Here is a 22,581-nt window from a genome sequence, read left to right on the forward strand (position 1 = left end):
TCACGTGGTAGTAATTTCTAACTATTCAACAGAGTGGAAGTGAGTAAAAAGAAAGAAAAAGAAAGCTTCACTGTAATTTTTAACACTTTTTGTAAGACAAGAAAACTAAATACTCCATTTCACATAGTCACATCAGCACATGCACAACATAAAGTAACAGTCCACGCTCATGTTGCAGTGTAATAAGCTGGTTGATTAATATTTTATGGAATCGTGTAACTCTTTTCTTGTTTAGCACCTATCATGTCAAAACAATGATACATGAACGGATTTAGACAGAAACATTAATTGCTGCAAAAACGTTCGCATGTTGCCTGTTGATAGAAAACACGGATTTTAGATGTTTTAACAGTAACTCTGATATTGTTCCACTGGAAACGTGTCACCGATTTGAGCAAGTCACTTGTTCCTGATTGGCCTTTTGTTCCAACAGTGTTTAGTGTAACATGGAGCAAACAGGTGTGGGTCTATCGACACCCAGTGTTTTGAGGGGGATTAGCAAATTTGTTTTTATTGCATTACATTTAAATTTTAAGTAGCAAAAAAAAAAAAAAAGGATTTAGATAGATTTTCATTTTCCATGACTTTCCATGACCAATATCAAAATTCCATGACTTTCCAGGCCTGGAAAATTACATTTACAAATTCCATGACTTTCCAGGATTTCCATAACCCGTACGAACCCTGTGCTTGTTTATATTATCTTAATGCAGTCAGATAACAGGATGAAGAGGACTCTATAGAATATTTTAGCCTAGGATGTTTGGCTAGTCCATGGAACACGGGGGAAGTGCTGTAGCTTCAGAGGTCAGGTTATGTAAGAAAGAAACATATTTTGTTCGTATCGTACTAAAATCCATTTATGAATTAATTTACTTTTGTTTTTACAGATTGGCAAAAGAGGTATAATTGTTGAGAGGGTGAGAATATTCAGAATTCCAGTCCCGTAAAAACACATTTTCCAACTGCTGTCTGAAGTCGGCACCGGCTGTAGAATTAATCTGCTTTCTCTGCTTCACAATGAATCCTATACCTCCAGTATACATAAAGTAATCACCAGACCAGTTCGATGTCCCTGGAACACAAATGTTTATATATGTGTCATTTATACTTCTTCACCAACAGTTTACTTACTCATACTACAGTGCAACCCCTCAAAACCAGACCCTCTGTAAAGCAGAATTCCCTGAAAACCAGACATTTTACTTGGTCCCTTTGTAAATATCAGTGTAGAAGAGAACCTATCTAATCCGGATACCTCTGATAACCAGACTTTTTACTTGGTCTCAAGGGTGTCCGGTTTAGAGGAGTTCCACTGTACTTGTATGTCATCTATAGGTGATCCATGTAGACTAGTTGGCTAAAGAATACAGGCATTTATAAAAACATATATCCTTCACTTTCCCTTTATCCACATCTCTCAGTACAAAATGCTGCATAAAAACAGATTAGTAATTATTTACAACCAGAAAGGTAAGCCTCTGATCAGATTTCACATCAATAACTGCAAGCATTCAGTTGGTCAGATTATTATTTTTTTAACACTATGAAAATCCCCAAATGGAAACACTTTAAACATTAGTTTTCTCCCCAAGTTTTGGTGGCATCCCGCCACCTTCATCAAGGGATTGTAATTCTCAGTTTTTTTTACATTATGTCCATCATTACCAGTAGCCTTTTAATAAAAGCGATTTATATATTTTTTGGGTTATAATTTTTACATTTTATTAGCTAGTTAGACCATGTAGTTGTACATTATACATCTTCTTCTTTTTAAATCTGTCCCCATCTTTGTGCATCCATAAATCAGATTTAATAAATAATTTTTTTTAACAAACATAAATACATATTCATTTTGAAAATAATCTCTCAAAGATTAAGATTGGTTTTACTATGAAAACCAATCACCTAAGACAAGTATTTACCTATGTAAGCATGCTGGTCTGTTACCATATACTTGTTATGATTGACTCGTGCATAGGGAATCTTGGCTTGTTCAGGTGTGAACGATGGAACCACAAACATTTTCTGAAAAGAAACGAAAACCAAAACACTGCTAGCTGCAGATTGTTTTTACTTGATGATTTAATTAATATTTAATACATGGTGGTAAATACTGTTTAATTAAAGTTACTGCCATCCAAAAACATGAGCAAGGGATCTTTTATTTGTTCTATTCCACAGACAAACAACATATACTAGGTTTTGTGTTTTAAGGACTACTGCAAATGCCCACCATTGCCCGTGTAAAGTGCTAATCAAGCGGGCTACAAACTAGCCTCCAATGCACAGGCACCTGATAATTGCTGCTTGTAACAATTTGTTTAGGCCGTTACAAAAATTAAGGGGAAAGGTGTTTTTTTTCAATATCCATAAATCAAACATTTAGCATTTTAGCATTAAAAAATAAGCATTCTGCAGACTCAAAAAAACAACAACTAAAACTCTTCAAAGTCTGCTGATGTGATCATTACTGAACTACAACTCTTACCACTTTTACGTCCATCTTTGGATAATCCATTTTGCCAAGATCATCGAAAGATTTTAAGAAGACGGGCATGTTTTTCTCTGTGTGACTCCAGTAGCTTGTCAGAAGATACACACGGATACCTCGATCAAAAGCCGCTCTCCGTAATGCATCATCAATGACTGGCCAGAACCTACAAGGTGTACATACGTATGTATATATATTTATATATGCCTTAACGATATTAATGTATTAAACATCGAGACAAACAAAAGGATACTCTTGACAGAAATTAAAAATGGAAACAAAAGTTTAATGACACCACTAGAGCACATTGAGTTATTTGTCATCAGCTACTGAATGTCAAACACGTGGCAATTTTGGACACAGAATCAGATTGGATTGGACCTATGGCTTAAGCACTTCAGGCGAGTCCTGTTTTTGTGCGAGCATCTATGTACCGTCTATGAGAAATACTATGAAATTAAAACAATCTAATGTAAAAAGAAATTCGGGATGGAGTTTAGTGATGTTCATTACTCCACTTAGAGAAGAATCCATGATGTTTCGCCCCTAAGGCAGTTCGCCCCCAGTTTGACTTGTTCGCCCCAACTGTTTGCCCCCAACTATTTGTCAGTTTGCCCCAAACTTTTAGTCCGTTCGCCCCCAATTATTTGTTACAATTATTGTTTTGTCTCTTTAGAGACATGTTAAACTGTGTGTGTGTGTGTTTCTTTTCTTAGAGGGGAGGGATTGTTGTCTTTCCACGATTTGGACGGGTCATGAGTCAGTCCGGACACCGATGATATAATCACCAGTTTATTAATTAATTAATATATATATATATCAATTAATATATATATATATATATATGGGATTACATACTGTCACAAAAAATCGTAGCTGTGTCCCTAATTGCATCACTTATACAGAAGGATTTAAATGGTCATAAGTGAATCACAGATACCAGTTTGCATGAAAATAGACGTAACTGACACATACAACTTTGCTCCGATTTGCTTGCTGTCCATTATGTGAACACGACTGGTTGTGTGTGGTAAATACACCCTTTTTAAATACAGTTCGTTATATAATTATGTCTGACAGGTCGTATGTACCAAATACGACCCATATGCATTCTTTGTTATCGGTTTGTGATAGAAATTACAAATGCGAAGTTCAACAGAGCATACATTATGTCAATATTTTTATGTGCTTGAATCCTAAAAATAATATGACCTTTGTCGTTGTGAGAGCCCGGTCTATTTAAGAAAAACATTTGGTACTGCATGCAACGAACCATTCGGCAACAGACAAGAATGGTATCTGTATCTATAAATAGGAATTGCAGTAACATTAATGTTTATATGGTTTGCTATTTTATGTGCACCATAATTACAATAATAAACATGTTTTGGTGAATTTTCTTGAAAAACAAATATCTATTTTGAAATGTTTTTAATTGAAACAAAGTTTCCAACATGTAATTTGTATATGAAGATACAATTTTAATTCATAATAATGTTGTATGTGACATATACGACCAATGTGCAAGCATAATCACACTGATTTTGGATGTACATGTATTTAATTATATGTTACAGTGATCAAGTTCCGCCTTTCAGCTGCCTTTGAAGATCTACAGGATTGCCCTAATGTATGCCATTATGGATTGAAAATATTGCACATACAAACATCATTTAAGTTATCCAGGACAAAGTCTAGTAACAAAAGACAGCGTAATCAGATGCAAGGTTAAAAAGTGAATAACGTGAATGTGGCCTCAACATAAACGATAGCAAGATCTATGAACTTTGATTAACTTTACAGAATATCCTTGTCCTGAGTCAGACCCTTATCCTATCGGAGGCCGGACTCTGGATAGGCGTGTTCGAAACCCTAGTGGTATATGCACTATGGACATGTTAAACCAGTTACTAAGCTAAGCTAAGCTAAGCAACAGAATGTTGAACATGACACCAAAACATTAGCACAACATAGTACGTGCAACAGAAGCTGAACATGACATAGCACACACACAACTTGACATGAACATAACATAGCTCACACAACAGGACCTGAACATGATATATAGCATACACAACAGAACTTGGCACATCAATGACAACAAGACCTGAACATAACATAGCAAAAAGCTGAACATGAGAAAATAATCACCATAGAAAATGAATGTGACATAGCACTTGCGACAGTTTATTTGTTTGTTTTGTTTAACAACATCACTAGAGCACACTGATTAATTACTCATCGGCTATTGGATGTCAAACATTTTGTAATTATGACTCATAGTCATCAGAGGAAACCCGCTACATTTTTCCTAATGTAGCAAGGTATCTTTTATATGCACTTCCCCACACAGGACAGCACATACCACAGCCATTATCCAGTCACTTGCGACAGAACCTGAACATGACATAGCACTCACAACAGAACCTGAACATAATAAAGAACACACAACAAAACCTGAACATGACGTGGCACACACAACAGAACCTGAATGTGACATAGTACACACAACAGAACCTGAAGAACATAACAGAACACACATACAACATACCATGATTATGACATAGCACACACAAGAGAACTTGAACATGATATATCACTCACAACAGACGCAGAAAATAATTTAGCACACACAACAGAAACCGGAGGATTGATCACTTAACACTCAACAAAACACGGAGAGAACACTGCACATAACATAGTCTGTAGATATCACTGAACACAAATCATACATAACCTGGAGAGATCTCTGAACACAGTAGAACCTGAAGAGATCACTGAATACAACAGAACCTGGAGAGATCACCGAACACACAACAGAACCTGGAGAGATCACTGAACACACAACAGAACCTGGAGAGAGATCACTGAACACACATCATAAACTGGAGAGATCACTGAACACACAATAAATAAAACCTGGAGAGATCACTGGACACACAACTGAACCTGGAGAGATAACCCGGACAGACAGCGGAACCTGGAGATATCACTGAACACACAATATAATCTGGAGAGAGCAATGGACACACAACAGAACCCGGGGAGATCACTGAACACACATTATAACCTGGAGAGATCACTGAACACACATTATAACCTGGAGAGATCACTGGACACACAACAGAACCCGGAGAGATCACCAAATACACAACAAAACCAAGAGTGTGCACTGAACACACAACAGAACCCGGAGAATACACCCAACGCACAGCAGAAGCTGTAGGGTTTACTGTTCACTCAATATAACCTGGAGAGAATCCTGCATACTCAACAGGTGGACATGGTATAGTGTTCACTACTTCTGGATTTGATATTCAGTACACACCCTCATTGGAAATGTAAACCCTATATCCTTTGAATGAGCTTCACTTGAACCCGGTATACCCCAAACCAATAAGCTGCTAAACATAGTTCTTCATTAAAGAATACCAGTTTCAGTTTGCGTAACTACTCTCCCATGGCACAAAGAACACGGAAAGAACACTGCACACAACATGACATCAACTTTTCTGATGACTCATCAGGATAGAATACTTGCCTAGAAAAAGAGGTTTTGTATGGACAAGTTGTCTGATTCATATGCACTACCATCAAACAACAAACATGGAGCACTACCACCACAGTGTTTCTGCCAGATAGAAATTTTTGGATAGGGCTCTATGGAATTGAATGCAACAACTGTCAACAGAGATATGGTGGGTCCTCTCTCAGAAAGAAAATGGGTTACATTTAGGGTTAGGATTAAGAAAATCATACAGTAATGATAAGAGTAATTAATTTTGTCAAAAAGTTAACTTAAAAAAAATTCTGCAAAAATATTTGGATATGGTACCATACCCATTTTACCCTGTGGCAGAAACCCTGCACCAGATAAGGTCACACAAAATCAGGGGTGGGTCAATGCAAACAAGGATTTTATGAGTCAGAGTAGGTTTTTTCACATTATTATTTTGTTCAATTGGTGATTTTATTTATCGTATTATTATTAACAAAAGTAAAATAACTTTTTTCACGTAATATTTTGTTTAAGCGGTGATTTTATTAATACGTACTTCTACTTGTATTCGTTTTTGATGTTTGCTTTTAAATATTTTCTATTTACAAGCTTTCTCCTTTTTTACAACTATTTCAGCAAATAACTAAAACACCTAATATGCTATAAATACTGCAAATATACAAAGAAATCGTAAATATGTTCAGCTTTCATTGTCATTAAAACAAATTCGACATCTAAACTACTGATCAAGAAACAGTTTTCCTTCATTATCTCAGCTTTTTAAAAATTAATTTTGATGCACTTACGTCCTTCTGGCTCTCACGCGATGTATATATATATATATAAAGAGCACTTTTACACATATAAACCACATCATCAACATTTATTAAAACATCCATTCCAGCCAGAGATAGGATCTGTTTTAAGAATAAAGAAATAATTTGAGAACAAAAATGAAATAAACCTCTATCTTATTTGATTTTAAAACAATGGTTAATCAGCTACATAACCTTGATGCTGATTATGCATCGGCTAATACCTAAGAGGGCTTTGAACCGCAAAACCAATTTGATATGGTCTCTTCTGGTGAGCGTTATTCTAATTGAGGGATTATCTTTATGGGGGCGAACTGGTACCTTTGTGGTGGTGAACTGGTACCCTTAGAGAATAAAGGCTGTTCCACAATTATCATGAGGAGTGGAGATGGGGAGCTGGAGGCAATCTGTCTGATATACTTATGACCCACGAATTTTTTATTTTATTTAAACAATGTATGTACAGAGAATGAATGAATAATGAATGTTTAAGGACACCCCAGCACAAAAATACACATCGGCTATTGGGTGTCACAAATGGTAAAACTGAACAGGCATAAAATAAATACCCATGTAATAAATTCTCAAACATATCTTACCAGGTTACAAACACAATATTAAAAATTATGTTCACCATAAACCATTCAATAATGACTGTTTTGGCATAAAATAGACAAATACAGTTTGCTAATACCAGATAAAAATTATACAGGTGAAAAAGAAGACAAAGAGTCATACTTCAAATGTGATGTGTATAAAGTTGATGGAAAATAATCCATAACAGCAATGTACACAAATTCTTTAGCACTCTGGATCACATCCACAATGGCATCAATATCAATAGTACGACCATCTGGACAAAACTGTGGTGGTGAGCTCTGAAAATAGGAGTGATATGACATAAAACACATAACTGAAGGCGGTGTCACATGTTTCTCTAGCTAATCTGTAACAAAGTGTATTACAACACTGGAATAAAAACTGTTCTACTTAAATCCACAAAATAATCCAGTTGACTATATATAAAATGTTTTGTTTGGAACTTCAACCACAACTGCCATTTAGCACACAGTGGCAGAAATATTGTTATGCATACACAAAATGGACCCAACCATCCTTTAACTTTTAATGGTATAAGAGACAATCGGACATACCATAGAAGAGTGTGTCAACATACTGTTTTGATTATATTATAAGATAAATTGCTGTTGGATAAATCAACTCTACCCAATGACATTTTTATGAGAACAGTTATTTGCGCTCACATAGAAATGGGTGAGTTTTTTGGTACTCACCTTTTACTTTAGTACATGTTGTTACAATGATTACTTTTAAAAGTGTGGAACTGCTCTCCTTATTTGATATTTCTCATTTAATATTACTAGTTTTAAACGGAGAGGCCTGCAATACTCATGTCATGTAAAATGATAATAAGCTATTTCAAGAAATGGATAGGAACACATTTGTGTGTGGACAACTTTGAGGATGACCCAAGAAAAGAATGAATTAAGCCTTGAAAGTGATGGTTTGTTTATTATTTATTTTCATCAGTAATGAGGGATAATCAAATAATCAAATTTTTCTCTAAGTTTTAATATACTTACAGATAAATACACAAGTCCATTAGTATGGTTGAAGACCACTTTCTCAGATGTGTTGGCATTAATACTTGTGGACAACCATTTAGGCCAAGCTGAAGGAACAACTGCCGTCTTTTTGCCAAGAAACCAATAGACTTCAAATATTTTGTACATGTCTTTGGCTAAACAACTACAATTTTGAACTAGAACACCAAGTTCTTTCACCTGGAACAAATAAGAAATCATTTACACTGAACATAAAGAATCACATATAAAATATTGAGTGAAACTAGAACACCAAGTTCTTTCACCTGGAACAAATAAGAAATCATTTACACAGAACATAAAGAATCACATATAAAATATTGAGTGTAACTAGAACACCAAGTTCTTTCACCTGGAACAAATAAGAAATCATTTACACAGAACATAAAGAATAAAATATTGAGTGAAACTAGAAACCAGATTAAGGCAGAGCTACCTCTGGCACTCGCCACATTAGTCAACTGGGAATTTTTAAAATAACTGGCGAATTTTATTTTAATTTGTCAAAATAATTTACAAAACAAAATAAATTATATTTTATTAGAAAATAACCAGGTTTCTGCAGGTTGATAATTAATTTGGCGAAACTTTTTGTGGACCCAGAGCTAGCCCCGTTAAGGATAATAAAAAAAAAATTGAATGTGAAAAATTAGAGAAATGAAAGGTTTATAAGACTGAAGGGAATGCTCTAATTTTAGAGGTCAGGATAGTGTACAAAAAATATACAACTCAAAAATACTATTAGAATCTGGAATATGAATTTAACATTTGTTCTTTTGGATGACCTGCTAGTGCCATTGCTTTATCATATCAGTTCACACTTGTTTGAATTGACAAATAATTGCAGTCAATTCCTGTCTGAAAAGTATTTTAAAAAACAGAATTAATAACCAATCATTATTGATACTGACAACTTTACTGATTAACTAATGTTCAAATGTCTATATAAAAACCTGTGTGAGAGATCTCCAGTCCATGTTAGCACTGCCAACATAAAAGTGTTTTCTGTCTATTAGCCACATCTTTGTATGGAGAATACCATTTCCTATAAGCCTTTTAAAATCCATACTTCTAACTTCAACACCAGCTAAAACACAAGAAAAACATACATCAACATAAATATTTTAATATGTTTTATGATTTCGCTTGTTAAAACAAAATTACCTTTTGCACAATGTCTTGTTCCAACCAGTGGACATCTGGTCAAAGGCTGTGGTATGTGTTTTCCTGTCTGTGGGAAAGTACATATAAAAGATCCCTTGCTACTAATGGAAAAATGTAGTGGGTTTTCTCTCTAAGACACTATGTCAGAGTTATCCAATGTTTGACGTCCAATAGCCGATGATTAATTAATCAATGTGCTCTAGTGGTGTTGATAAAAACAGTTTAAGTTTGTTTAGTTTGACTTCACCACTAGAGCACATTGGTTAATTACCAGTAATCATCAGATATTGGATGTCAAATATTTGGTAATTTTAACACGTAATCTTCAGAGGAAACCTGATTTTCCAATAGCAGCAAGGCATTTTTATATGCACTTTTCCACACAGGATGGAACATACACCAGCCTTTGATATTCCAGTTGTGGGGCACTGGGTTATCCCAGTAAGCCTGAAGTTAAAAACGTAGAATGTCAAATTACACATATACTGTTGCAGTAGGTTCAAATACCACCAACTAATAATTAAGTGCTTTTATATATTAAAAGTAAAATCTATTTACTAAAAAAGAAAGTTACTGCTATTAACGAATGTATCACAAAAGTACAATAACATAGTTTTGATAAATATATATAAAACAGAAAAAATATTTACATATGTACTTGTGCATCAACAAAAGAAGAAAACTTTAGATTAAAAACACAAGCAAAGAAAACATGTCCAGACTCTTAAGAGTAAAGAAAGTGTTAATCTATAACCAGAACGGGGCAGACACTTGATGCACGGTCGGTCTAGGATCGATCCCCATCAGTGGGCCCTTTGGGCTATTTCTCATTCCAGCCAGTGCATCACAAATGGTATATCAAAGGCTGTAGTATGTGCTATCCTGTCTTTGCATATAAAAGACCCCTTGCTACTATTACTATTAGAAAAATGTAGCGGGTTTTCTCTCTAAGACTCCATATCAGAACTACCAAATGTTTGACATCCAATAGTCGATGATTAATAAATCAATGTACACTAGTAGTGTCATTAAACAAAACAAACTTTAACTAACCAGAAAGCACTAAAATAATTGTAGCCATTTCAATGGTTGTTGGGATGTTTGGACCAGTTCATTGGACTAGTTTGCAAAAGTTTGAAGTCAAACTACAGTATGAAAATAGAGAGAGAAAACAAATACTTGCCTTTTTCTGATAGAATTTTAGTATCTTTACTGGGCTGTTCCCTGGTAGGTAGATTTTGAACAATTCTAATTTTCACCTTTCCAGCTTTTCCTATGTTTAGTAGATCTTGAAACAATTGCTCACCCTTAAGTTAACATGAAAAACATTCATTAAAATAACAACACATTCTAAAACATTATTATGCATGGAAAATGTAATATTAAGGCAAAAGAAAAAGAAAAGAAGAAGAAAAACCCACCTTTGCTTATATTATTTACTTATTAATATAAATATAAATAAAAATTATTTTTTGAAGATGCCCTTGAATACTTTCCAGGGCAAGTCCCAAGGCTGGGCAAACAATATGAACAATTCCGTGGAATTAAATGTCTCACAATAAACTGGTTTCATGCACTGTGATGAAAGTCCATAGGTGCAACTGTAAACCAAGTTTCACTGACCTAAGACTTTAACACAAAAGTTGACTCTGTTACCACTGATGCCGCTGTAAAAGCAATATATACCTATATCTCACCTTTTCACTTTTATTAGGGTGAGACAACAAGTGCTCATTTAGTTTAGAAGTGCACTTCTTGTCTATTTGAAGCCAGATACAGCCCTGAGCCCTACATACCTGGGCTGAAGAAGCTTTTATCTTGTTACAAATGATATTACATGTTTGCAAGTTTTACTGTTTTTACCTCAACAAAATGACTATAAAAAAATGACGCACTTGCCAATCACTGCTATCATGGAAAGTTGTATCAGCACCTCGCAATGACCAGTAGAATGAAGCAATGTCAACCGTTTTGTTAGCTCCAAGAAGTACATTTCTTAATGCATGGAAAGTGGATATATGCATTGTTGAAGTCTTTGGATATGTCAAATTCTCAGGGATACTTTCAACCAATGTGAACCTATAAAAGAAAACATTTAAGTCAATTCAATCTGTTCCTTCTTGAAACATGTGTTGTTAATTACAGATAAACTGTAAACTGAATTTAGCCTAATTGATATATTTTGCAATAAAATGTCCAAAAAGCTTATTAAAAAGGTAAATTTTAATGATCCTTCAATCCATTGCAGTCTTCTTGGTTAAGACAAACATAACTGGGAACACTTAAGATTATATAGCAGGGAACATCTTGTTTTCAAAATCTTGATTAGCGATTTTTCCAGTAAATTGAAAATTGATTAGCACCTACTGTTAAATGTTTTAAAATTGTGTAGTGATCTCAGAAACTTGCATAGCGAATTGCGATGCAATACTGAACAAGATGTTCCCTATATAGCCTGTAATAGAGAAGTGAACCTTGTTTTACACAAATGGCAATTTGGTTATATCCAATAAACTTTTTCAGAACTCTTTTGAGGAATTCTCATACAGGTTTTTATTTCATTTGATTAGAAAGAGAATAACAATAACATAACTTAAAATTAAGTATGTACACGTATGTACTTACACACATGGGTCAGGACAGGTATGATTTGTTTCTCGGTAAGAATCGGCAATGGGCTTCAAGAAAACAAGTGTCAGATACAGTGCCAGTCCCACAGCTAAACACGTGACAAGAAATGGAAGTATTAATTTGAAAATCCATCTGGAACCCTTGTTAACAGCTATGCTGTCTGATAACAAAAGAGGGTGTTGGGGGTCTTCATCCGGTACTTTCATCTTGGTGGTTTGTTTCATTCCAGCCCACAGTAGTCGGTTACCTGTAGATAATAATAAATTATGTTAAATAAAAGCCAAGAAATGTAATAAACACATGTACTACTGAAATTTGTTGGCAAAAACGTTACACACAAACAAGACTACTACTATTCTGGTTGTACACAAAGACGACGACTACTATTTTGGTTATGATTTCCACACTACACATAAATAGGTAACTCATGGTACATGTTTGACTGAATGTTAATGAATAATAGCCTATAACAGATAATGCTCAACATCAGTGATCCGCTTGTGATGTACCAATAAAAACACATTGATTGTAATATAAACGGTCTCACGTGGCACCTTATTTAGTCAGGCCTATGTTACTCAATGGAAGGGTGGTGGTAAATAATTCATAATTGAATACAATGCCATTTAAACATTTAAGATTTCTTGTGGCACAGCTATCTTTTTAGCAACTACGGTACTTTACAACACACCCTCTTTTCCGCACTGTTTAAATAAGTCATAAGGTCTTTAGGATACCATTGTTCAGTTTTTAATGTAAATAGGCCTATATACTTCTACTTCTTTTCTTTTAATTCTTTTGTAAAATTAAATGACCATTTTATTACCTGTTCGAAGTTAAATGTCTTCAACCAGACCCTTTCGTATTCTTCTCAAGAGTTAAGTGATTAATTTTCACGCGCTTCAAGCTAAAACGTATAAAATGATGGCCGCAATTTTTCCGAAATAGGTAAAATAGTATATCATATTCATTCTATCCCCACCTCATAAGATATTCATTTAATGTTGAACTACATTAATATAATTAGACATTTTAATTTTACCAGATAGGTCTATGATCAAGCCTACATAGCACGACCCCCGTCAAAACAAACCTCACACAAACACCCCACCAAAACACCGAATCATAGGCTATACCCGAAGAAAAAAAACCCTATCAATAACAATAAACCATGCAACCAACTAAAACGCTCTTCGTTTAGTATTAAATACAAACCCAAATTGTTTGCAGCAATATGAGAGAACACGAATTGTTTCCAAACAAATGTAACAGTAAGTACAGTACTGACGATGGACTGTGAACTATATTGTTTGGTTACTAGAGGACAGAGTGGTCACACTGAACTCATGTTTCAAGTATCTGAAACAAGAGAACAGATGCGCGGTAGACTGGTGACAGTGTTATTATTGTTAATTGGTTGTTAGCCGGTATAATGTACAATAATTGTCAATCACTCCATTATGTTAGTAAAATAAACGGATAAACACAATTACAATACAATACAATAACTTTATTTCCATGTTCATATATGAATAATAAAAACATAGTCTGGTTGACCAGCAAAAATAAAGTACATAAAATATTGATCGCTAACAATAAAAAAACTAAACTACAACTCTATCTAATAAGTAGATGTAGTGTAACAGATTGTATTATCTTTTGTCTGATCTTCGATATTCGGTAAATTAAAATAAATATTATTAAGTGTCAGGGGGTCTGGTTAGCAGAGTAGTTCGTGCTGTGTCCAAATCTGAGCAGAGTTGTGCGACTGTAATGAGTTGTGTTTTAGGGCAGTTGATGATATAATAAAAAAATTCGTATTTATTTAGTGTTTGGAATGTTAACAACAATTAAGGGTACAGCTGTTTTCAATTAGACACCAAAAAACCCCCCAACAAAAAACAAACCCTAGTTTAAAAATTTAATGTACTCGGGTGTCGTTTTGACCTTTTCTTTAATTTTTATGTAATTATTTAATAACAGAGAAACAGACAAGACAAAATCCCCCCCCCCGAAAACCCCCCCAAAAACTAAAACAAACCCAACAACAATAACAAAGAAACTGTACGTAATAATATATACTAATCCAAATTAAGTAACCACCATCCACGGCAAACCATTGCCTTTAATATGCATGCCTTAAAGCGCTGGGTTGGAGCCGGCACCATAACATCAACATATTTAATGAACCCAGCACATAATTATTATATTATGAGCCTCAGGCAAAATTATATCAACAATATTTTAGTAAGAAGCAAGTCCTCAAAGGAGACAATAATATTTCAGGATTTTTATAACCTTTAAAAAGAACAATCATCAACATCACCAAAACGACCGATACTAATTTGCTCTGTCTCTCTCCCTCTGTCTCTATTATAAATTGAGTTGAAATGCGTATTTGCGATTTCCTAAATCACAAAACAGTACGTTAAAACCATAACATTATTTGTTTTGTTTTGTTTGGTTTTTTTTTTTTTTTGGGGGGGGGGGGGGGGGGTTACGCAATTGTCACGGGGATTCTATAATATCCGTAACTGAATAAAACACGATTATCCAAATATCTCTCCTAACTGTATATCTATTAGATCTCTCTGTAACAGGCAGTTATATACCCGCGTTGGCTCGTCTAGGTATGATCAGAGATACGATCTTATATAAAGTATATATTATTATAGCACGTTTAGTTCACTAGAAAACACAACAAAAACACAACAAAAACACAATACACTTTGGAATCTGTATTAACCTACGCTGACAAATGTACTGCCGCAGTAGTTAATTAATAACAACAATAATAACAACCCAGAACTGATCACTTAATTAGTTAATCTCTAGGTGTCTAGTTTACACAATATGCTAATCACTTCACCGTGACACAACACCCACACGTGTGATAATTGAGAAACGCTTCTAGGGGAACTTAATTAATAAATGAATTACAACACTATTCCTAACTGGTTAATTTTTAATTAACCCTTACTACTCGTTCAATAACGTGTTATAATTGAGAAACGCTGTCAGGAGAACTTAATTAATGAAGGAATTACAACACTATTCCTAACTGGTTAATTTTTAATTAACCCTTAACTACTCATTCAGTAACCTTGTAACACAGAATTAATACTGGTACCTATCACAATAAAGACAATAACCTACAGTTTACCTAGGTCTTCTAGGATGACTGGCTAAGCTTTATATTACCAAATACTCGTATAAATATAGAACAGTAAGACTACGATTTACTTCGTCAGATGACCGAAGACACTGTCTAAAGAATATTGGTATAATACAGTATTAAAATATTTAAAGTCACATCAATCACATCAAGGTTATACAACAGAGCAGAAATAATATATTTACCAAAGTCCAAACGGACTAACGTTCCCTGGGAGCCGTCCTTTTTGCTTCTCTCGATAACTCTAAAACACTAGCTATTTATTATAAATCGAATATCGCCTGGGGGTACATCGCGGCACCGAATCTTATCATGTGAGTTTCCACCACGACCAGAGTCGGTATATTTTTCTCTGATCGTCAGACTGGCTGTCGCCATTCCGCGAGCAATCCCCTGGCCATAAACAGCACTACCGGAGATATTACGTAACTACTAGCCACATGGCCTCCACACCTGCTCTGGGTGTGTATTAGACGACCGTCGCGCAAAGGTATTACGTAACAAGTTGCCCATCTGGGCTTAAGTGCAATTTGGAACTGCACACGGCCTCTAAAACAATTAATATCGCCACAGGCGAAAACAAAATTAAGGGCATGTACCGTCACAGCAATATTTTTTGGGGTGGTTTATGGACTAGCGTTACTGGGTGATGTCTAATGCTGACAAAAATTGATAAAAGCAATTACTAAATAAAACAATTTATGGTTACCAGTGCTACAGTGACTTGCTACTTATAGTCCGTCCCACAGAGAACGCTTTTTTTCATACTATGGAATAGACCTCTTTCACATTCCACTGCGCATGTGCCCGTTGCGGGGTAACTCGAGGGCGCAAACCGCGAACTCAGCGAGATCTCGCAAAAATAGACATGTGGACAAGTTTGGGGGCACAGACAATGAGAGGCCACGCAATCTAGGAATATGAATATCTCCATGATTAATTATTCTATCAGCAGGGAACCCGAAAATTCTGTCGACATCCAACAAGACTTATTGGAGACATTTGTGAATTATTGCTTATCACGAAATAAAAAAATATTTGGTTGTTAGCACCCGACAAACCATCGGTTCGAATTCGTACGCAATAAATATCGGACATGGGCTGAAATAATATTAATGTTGCGCGCGGATATTTATTGTATTTAACATGATTTAAATTTATAAAGCATTATACAGATAAATACATTCAGGATTCTTGTCGGGATTTCTTTTCACCAAGTTATTTAAAATTTTGTTCGGTATTTGGAATAAAATTAAATGATACATATGAAATTTTAGCTATGGTATATAACACATTAGAATCAGGCCCGTAGGAACAATATTTGGAGTTGGGGAAAGGGAGAGGGCACAATCTGTAGTGGAAGGACACAGTCTAGTTGGTGTGTGTGTGTGTGTGTGGGGGGGGGGGGGGGGGGGCAAAAGCCATATTTTAACCAGGTTTATAAAAGTGGGGCTATAGTCCCCCCCCCCCCCCCCCCCTCCGACTTCTCGGTTGCTACCGACCTAAGAATGGTCAGAAATGTAACTGTATTGCATATATACAGTTATTTAAATTCGAAGCAAGATTATTTAACCTAAGAAAGAGGTAAGTTTTATTTACAACAGATTAGACTAGCCGACAGCTAGATAATATAGCTACAAACTCAGGATGGTCTCTTTATTATAAACTCATGAGGTACTTCGTTTGAATGTTTGAAGCAAACATATTAAGTACCATGACATGCCTCGGACGACGGACAATCAACAAAAGTAAACAGGCCAAGTGTGAATTTAAGCCGAAATAATTAAAACGGTGAATGAAAAAAAGAAAGAAATGGGTCCTAATAAATAAATAAATAGTTTTAAAACTTCGTAAATATATATAATGTATGAAAATACAGTAAAACACAATACGTTGAAGTTCTTGTGATTTGATATCATAACTCAATGATAAACATGGAGCCTACAGACGTGTATACAAAATTCCTTTTGGCCCCATATGTATGTATGTATGTATGTTATGTATTATGTATATATGTATATATGTTATGTATGTATAAATGTATGTATGTATGTATGTATGTATGTATGTATGTATGTGTATGTTATGTATGTGTATGTTATGTATGTATGTTATGTATGTATAAATATATGTATGTATGTATGTATGTAAACTTTTAAACTTTGATTTGTTTAGCGACACCACTAGATCACATTGAATTATCGGCTATTCGATGTCAAAGATTTGGTAATTCTGAGAGGAAACCCGGTGCATGTTTCCATTAGTAGCAAGGGATCTTTCATATGCACCATCCCATAGACAGGATAGTACATACCACAGCAACCGATATACCATCCATGGTATCTATGTATGTATGTATGTATGTAAGAATGAATGAATGTATGTATGTACGTACGTATGTATTGCATGCATGCAGGTATGTAAATTGCAATTCACCATGCTTTTGCGTTACCGGGGTTGGTTGTCACGTGTTATTGTATGTGACAACCAACCCCCGACACCGTGTGACAATCTGCCCCCTCACGACCCATTCACAATAAGTATTGTCCGTCAGACCAGTGTACTAGTCTATTGCTTATAAGTTTACACCATAAGAAGCAGACATTCATATCTGTTTAACACTGTACTGATCTCAAACAAAACGTACAATTGGTAAAAACTAGAATATAATGACATTCATAATAAAAAAATATATACAGAGCGAAAAAAATGTCAACTTTTAAAATCTCTGAAAAATGCCGTGAATTCTTTGTAATTTAAATATGGCGGAATACAAATATTTGAAGCCACATACCTGTCTTAGTCCAGTACGCTTACGCTATTTAATAGAAGAGATATGGCCATTGTGACAACCAACCCATGTGACAACCAACCCCGGTCTCCCCATAACATATAGTGACAACCGACCTCAAGACCTGTGACAACCAACCCCGTAAAGGGGTAGGTTGTCTCAATAATTGTAATATTTTCAATAGCCCGAATCCTCTATTTAAATGAAGCTGGGCGAAATTTACCTTTACACTATATGGCTGATATAAACGAGTTCAACTTTACAAGAAAATCAGTTTACAATAAGATTTTATAAATTGAAAAAATGTAACAACATAAAAAGTGTGACAACCAGCCCCGAGCTCCCCTATATATACAGTAATTTGGCGTCACAGATGAACACTACCACTTCCGTTATATTTATAAGCCGCGATACCCCCAAAATGAAAAGTTACTAATAATAGCGGAGCTGGGTTCTGTAAAATATAGTAGGATGTGGGAAAATAAAGAGGGATGGAGAAAAATAAAGGGAGCGGCAAAACACGAAAGCGGGGCGGCAAAATGCAATAGCGGGCCGGCCGCCCCGCTTAAATGGAGCAGGGAGAACACTTGTCACAACAGAAACAAAACTAAATATAAAACCATTCGACCCTTTGTCCGCCCCAAGTACCAGGTTATAACATGCCCACTACCAACCGAAGAATGAAACGATATCGTTCGACAGTACGACACCAACAAAATGTGAAATTACTCCATAGTGGATACAGGAATCTGAATAAAGTGGGGTGGGGTGCAATATAGTGCAATTAGTGTCTTCTATTTTGAATTCCAAAATGTGCCTCAAAGAGTAGGCCTACTTCAGGCTTTTGTAAAATTAAAATATACATCTGTAAGGAAAGAAAACCAACTCCTATACAAATGATGTGAACTGAGTAAAGTGAACAGATATTATACTAATTTAATTATTATCACACACACGCACGCACGCACATACACACACAGCAATAATAATAATAAAATTGGTTAGGGAGAAACAACCTTTCGAGAATTGATCTACTATACCTCCGCATGTTAATCTCTAGACCAGCTTATGCAATGTAATCATGACGTAGTATAAAGGTAATAAATGAAACGTTTCTGTTACCGTACCGCAATGTGTGTGCAGACGATAGTAAATTTTTGTTTGCAAACGATGGTAAAATAAATAACTAAAAATGTAGTATTGTTACAGATATATATATATTGTTTTCAGTATTTAGATTATAAATAGAAATAGGAGTAGAAATAGTGGTGTTGACTGTAGCCTAGTTCACAGAACAGGTAGGCCAAACCGAGTGGTAGACCCATGCAACCCGATACGATCCTAATTTGATGTTTGGTCTAACTTATGAATATTGTATATAACTTCTGGAAAGGTTGCTGAACTTTATGTTATGTATAATGATTATACATAACATAAAGTTATAAAAACGTGTGATACTTGCATACCATATCGATATTATATAGGACTTCTCCCTATGCTTGTAATTATGTATCAAAGTACTGATGGTATCGCTGACGATCTCGACCAATGTTCTCTGGTACAAAATACAAAATAGTAACCAAACACTATTGTACATACAGATATATGTTTACTTCAAAATGATCTTCATGACAAGAAGAAGATGTCATCTTCTAAATTCTTCAAAACAAACAACACAAACAGCATGTCAACTTTTACTTCCGCGTTTACATGTAACGTCAAACTTTGAGCCGCGTTTACTAGGTTTCTGATGTCATGCCAAGTTGTAGGTTTTCGCGTGTGACGGCTTATATATGTCTTAAAACTTCGTAAATATCAGACATTATTTCAAGTGAAGTTGTATGTATCTGATATAAATTATAGTGAAAATAAAATAAAATAAAATAATAAATAAAATAAGATAAATAAAATAAGATAAATAAATAAGTAAATAATATAGTAAATAAATACATAAATAATTTGTGGATAAACATGTAACATTGATTAGTAGTTGTACGACTGTCTTTTTTTAATGAAACGATAAGGGGAAAATAGCGTTGTGATAAAAGTCTTGGGCAGTGACCCCAGTATTCGACCATTTAATTAACTACCATACTCGTTTAAACCGAATAGTATATAGATTTTCTCAAAGTATTTAGAAAATACTTAAGTATATATTCATCAGCTATAGTGATTTAATATGAACGTCTGCCATTGTTATTGCATGCTATTACACCATCCAACATTCCATAAACATTTGCAATACATTTAATCCATTTGAAATCTTTGAAAATGTCTTTAATGCTTTTATTTATGGTCAAACAGAGCTGGCAATGCAATGTGACCTCCGTCTGGCATGTACATTAATCATTAATATTGTTATAGACGTTGTATGGTTTTTTTTAATTTTTTTATATGTTTGCTGACACCAGATTATTTGGTAATTTGAAATAAATTGAAATTGAAACTGAAATTATAATTTCGATCACGTGACCACGTGATCAAATCATAACATATGATAGAGAGGGTTGCCGCAGTATTCGACCAATAGAAAAGCTTGAAGATACATTCCCAAAATAAACGCCCAAGAACCACAAATGTATTACTTTTATATGTCTTTTGGTGCTGTTTGTCAGGACTTACACAATTATATATTTTCTTTTCTTTTCAGTCTAATATCATTATCTGTAAACTGAGATAGGACCAAAGAGACTGTTCATCAGAAAGTATGTGTGCGTGTGTGAATATGTATACAAGCATGTGCGTGCGTGCGTGCGTAAATGCATGAATATGGGTTACAGTTGTTAAAATCAACACTATTTGGATTTAGGTGTTTGATATATGTTGCATTTACTATAAAATAAACTTCAAAATTTAGTTTTATTAGATAATTAGAAAGCGGTCGAATACTGGGTCATCTGGTCGAATACTGTATACTGTTCATTGCGGCACTCAAACCTACTCTAGGCGGCATATACTGCATACACAAAACTTGGGTCTATTTCATGAATAACATTGCCAGTAAGCATGCACGAAGAAAAACAAATATTAGCAAATGCCAATAAAACGAACATGTTATAATCCTTTCTTTCTTAAGTGGTCGAATACTGGGGTCGTTGTCCTATGTGAGTTAGGGATTTTGTTGGGTTTTTTAGGGGGAAGGGAAGGCATATTTTATTAAATTTTAAATACTGATACATGTGGAGTATTAAACATCACTGGAAATCCGCGTGAATATTTAACTATAATTCTAATTGTTAAAAGTAGCAAACATATTCCACTTAAAGTTAATTTTATTGTATGAATCTTTTAATTTTGCGTTGTTAAAATACCCTTGACAGGCGGCTCCAGAGACTTCGTCTAAGTTAATGTTTCACTGCTTTTGGTCTTAAACCATTCCGATGTAAACTTTAGTAGACCGTTATTCGCAACCATTTTAACATCTTATACGAAATATGTACGTTAGTCGCCAGAGATTCACAGCTCCTACGAAGCTACTCACGACGCTCATGACAACAGATCGACAGTCATGTATATATAGCCTCGATACCGTCCAATTCGGCAAGGGACGGTACTCTTCGCGCACATGCGCAATGGGAATGTGAAAGAGGTCTATTTACTACAATTTATTTATTTATGAGCCGATTGATTGTGGGTGTGGGTAATTTTTGGCATGCTTCAGAGAACTGTTCAAGTACGCCTGTCGTGGGCATAACCTCTGACTTCGCCAGAGTTCTGTCCATGACAGGGGTGGGTGGGTGTTGAGCTATGGCTTTAAATTTCGTTTAGCATTGGCTAATTGATAGATAACAAAATGTATATATATATACACACACACATTTTGTCGCTGAAACACAATGAAAACGCAAAAAACTACTTTTCATTGAAAATAACGACAAACTATTAATGAATTGATGGATAATGTAATATGCCATTAATGACTGGTATTCATGAGATACATTCACATGGAAACATGGCCATTTATCATCAGTAATCGAGTTGCATTCGTAATCGAAAAGTTCACCCCCCACCCCCACCCTATATCAAGGTCAGTATCTGGTGTGTCCACCATTGGCCCGTGAACATGCGTGAAGACAACGGAGAACGGATTGGCACACACATCTCAAATAAGCCACAGGAATGTTCCTCCACTCCTCCTGCAACGCCTATGCAAGCTCAGCGACGTTACGTGGTGGTGGCTGGCGGTGACGTACACGACGTCCTAACTCATCCCACATGTGTTCAATTGGGTTCAAATCCGGTGAAACGGCGGGCAAGTTCATAACGGTAATACCGGCTTGTTGCAGGAATGCCTGGGTAATTCTTGCAGTATGTGGACGGGCATTGTCTTGTTGAAACAGAACGGAACCTCCTGGTCTTCGGTAACACGCAAAAGTGGCTGGAGAAT

The 22,581-nt window shown here is 35.2% G+C and overlaps 1 protein-coding gene across 1 annotated transcript; it reads right to left on the reverse strand.

The window, feature by feature from the left end:
- Window positions 1–62: 62 nt before the first annotated feature.
- Window positions 63–13,560, reverse strand: LOC121371647 (5'-3' exonuclease PLD3-like). Its single transcript, XM_041497688.1, has 10 exons — window positions 13,444–13,560; window positions 12,223–12,475; window positions 11,493–11,676; window positions 10,781–10,904; window positions 9,387–9,520; window positions 8,413–8,613; window positions 7,547–7,686; window positions 2,492–2,660; window positions 1,926–2,028; window positions 63–1,075 (listed from the first exon to the last, which is right to left on the reverse strand). The coding sequence occupies exons 2-10, from the start codon at window positions 12,450–12,452 to the stop codon at window positions 885–887; spliced, it is 1,476 nt and encodes a 491-aa protein (XP_041353622.1). The 5' UTR covers window positions 12,453–12,475; window positions 13,444–13,560; the 3' UTR covers window positions 63–884.
- Between the last annotated feature and the right edge of the window lie 9,021 nt (window positions 13,561–22,581).

The sequence above is a fragment of the Gigantopelta aegis genome, chromosome 4, assembly GCF_016097555.1.
Source record: "Gigantopelta aegis isolate Gae_Host chromosome 4, Gae_host_genome, whole genome shotgun sequence".
Classification (NCBI taxonomy): Eukaryota; Metazoa; Mollusca; class Gastropoda; order Neomphalida; family Peltospiridae; genus Gigantopelta; species Gigantopelta aegis.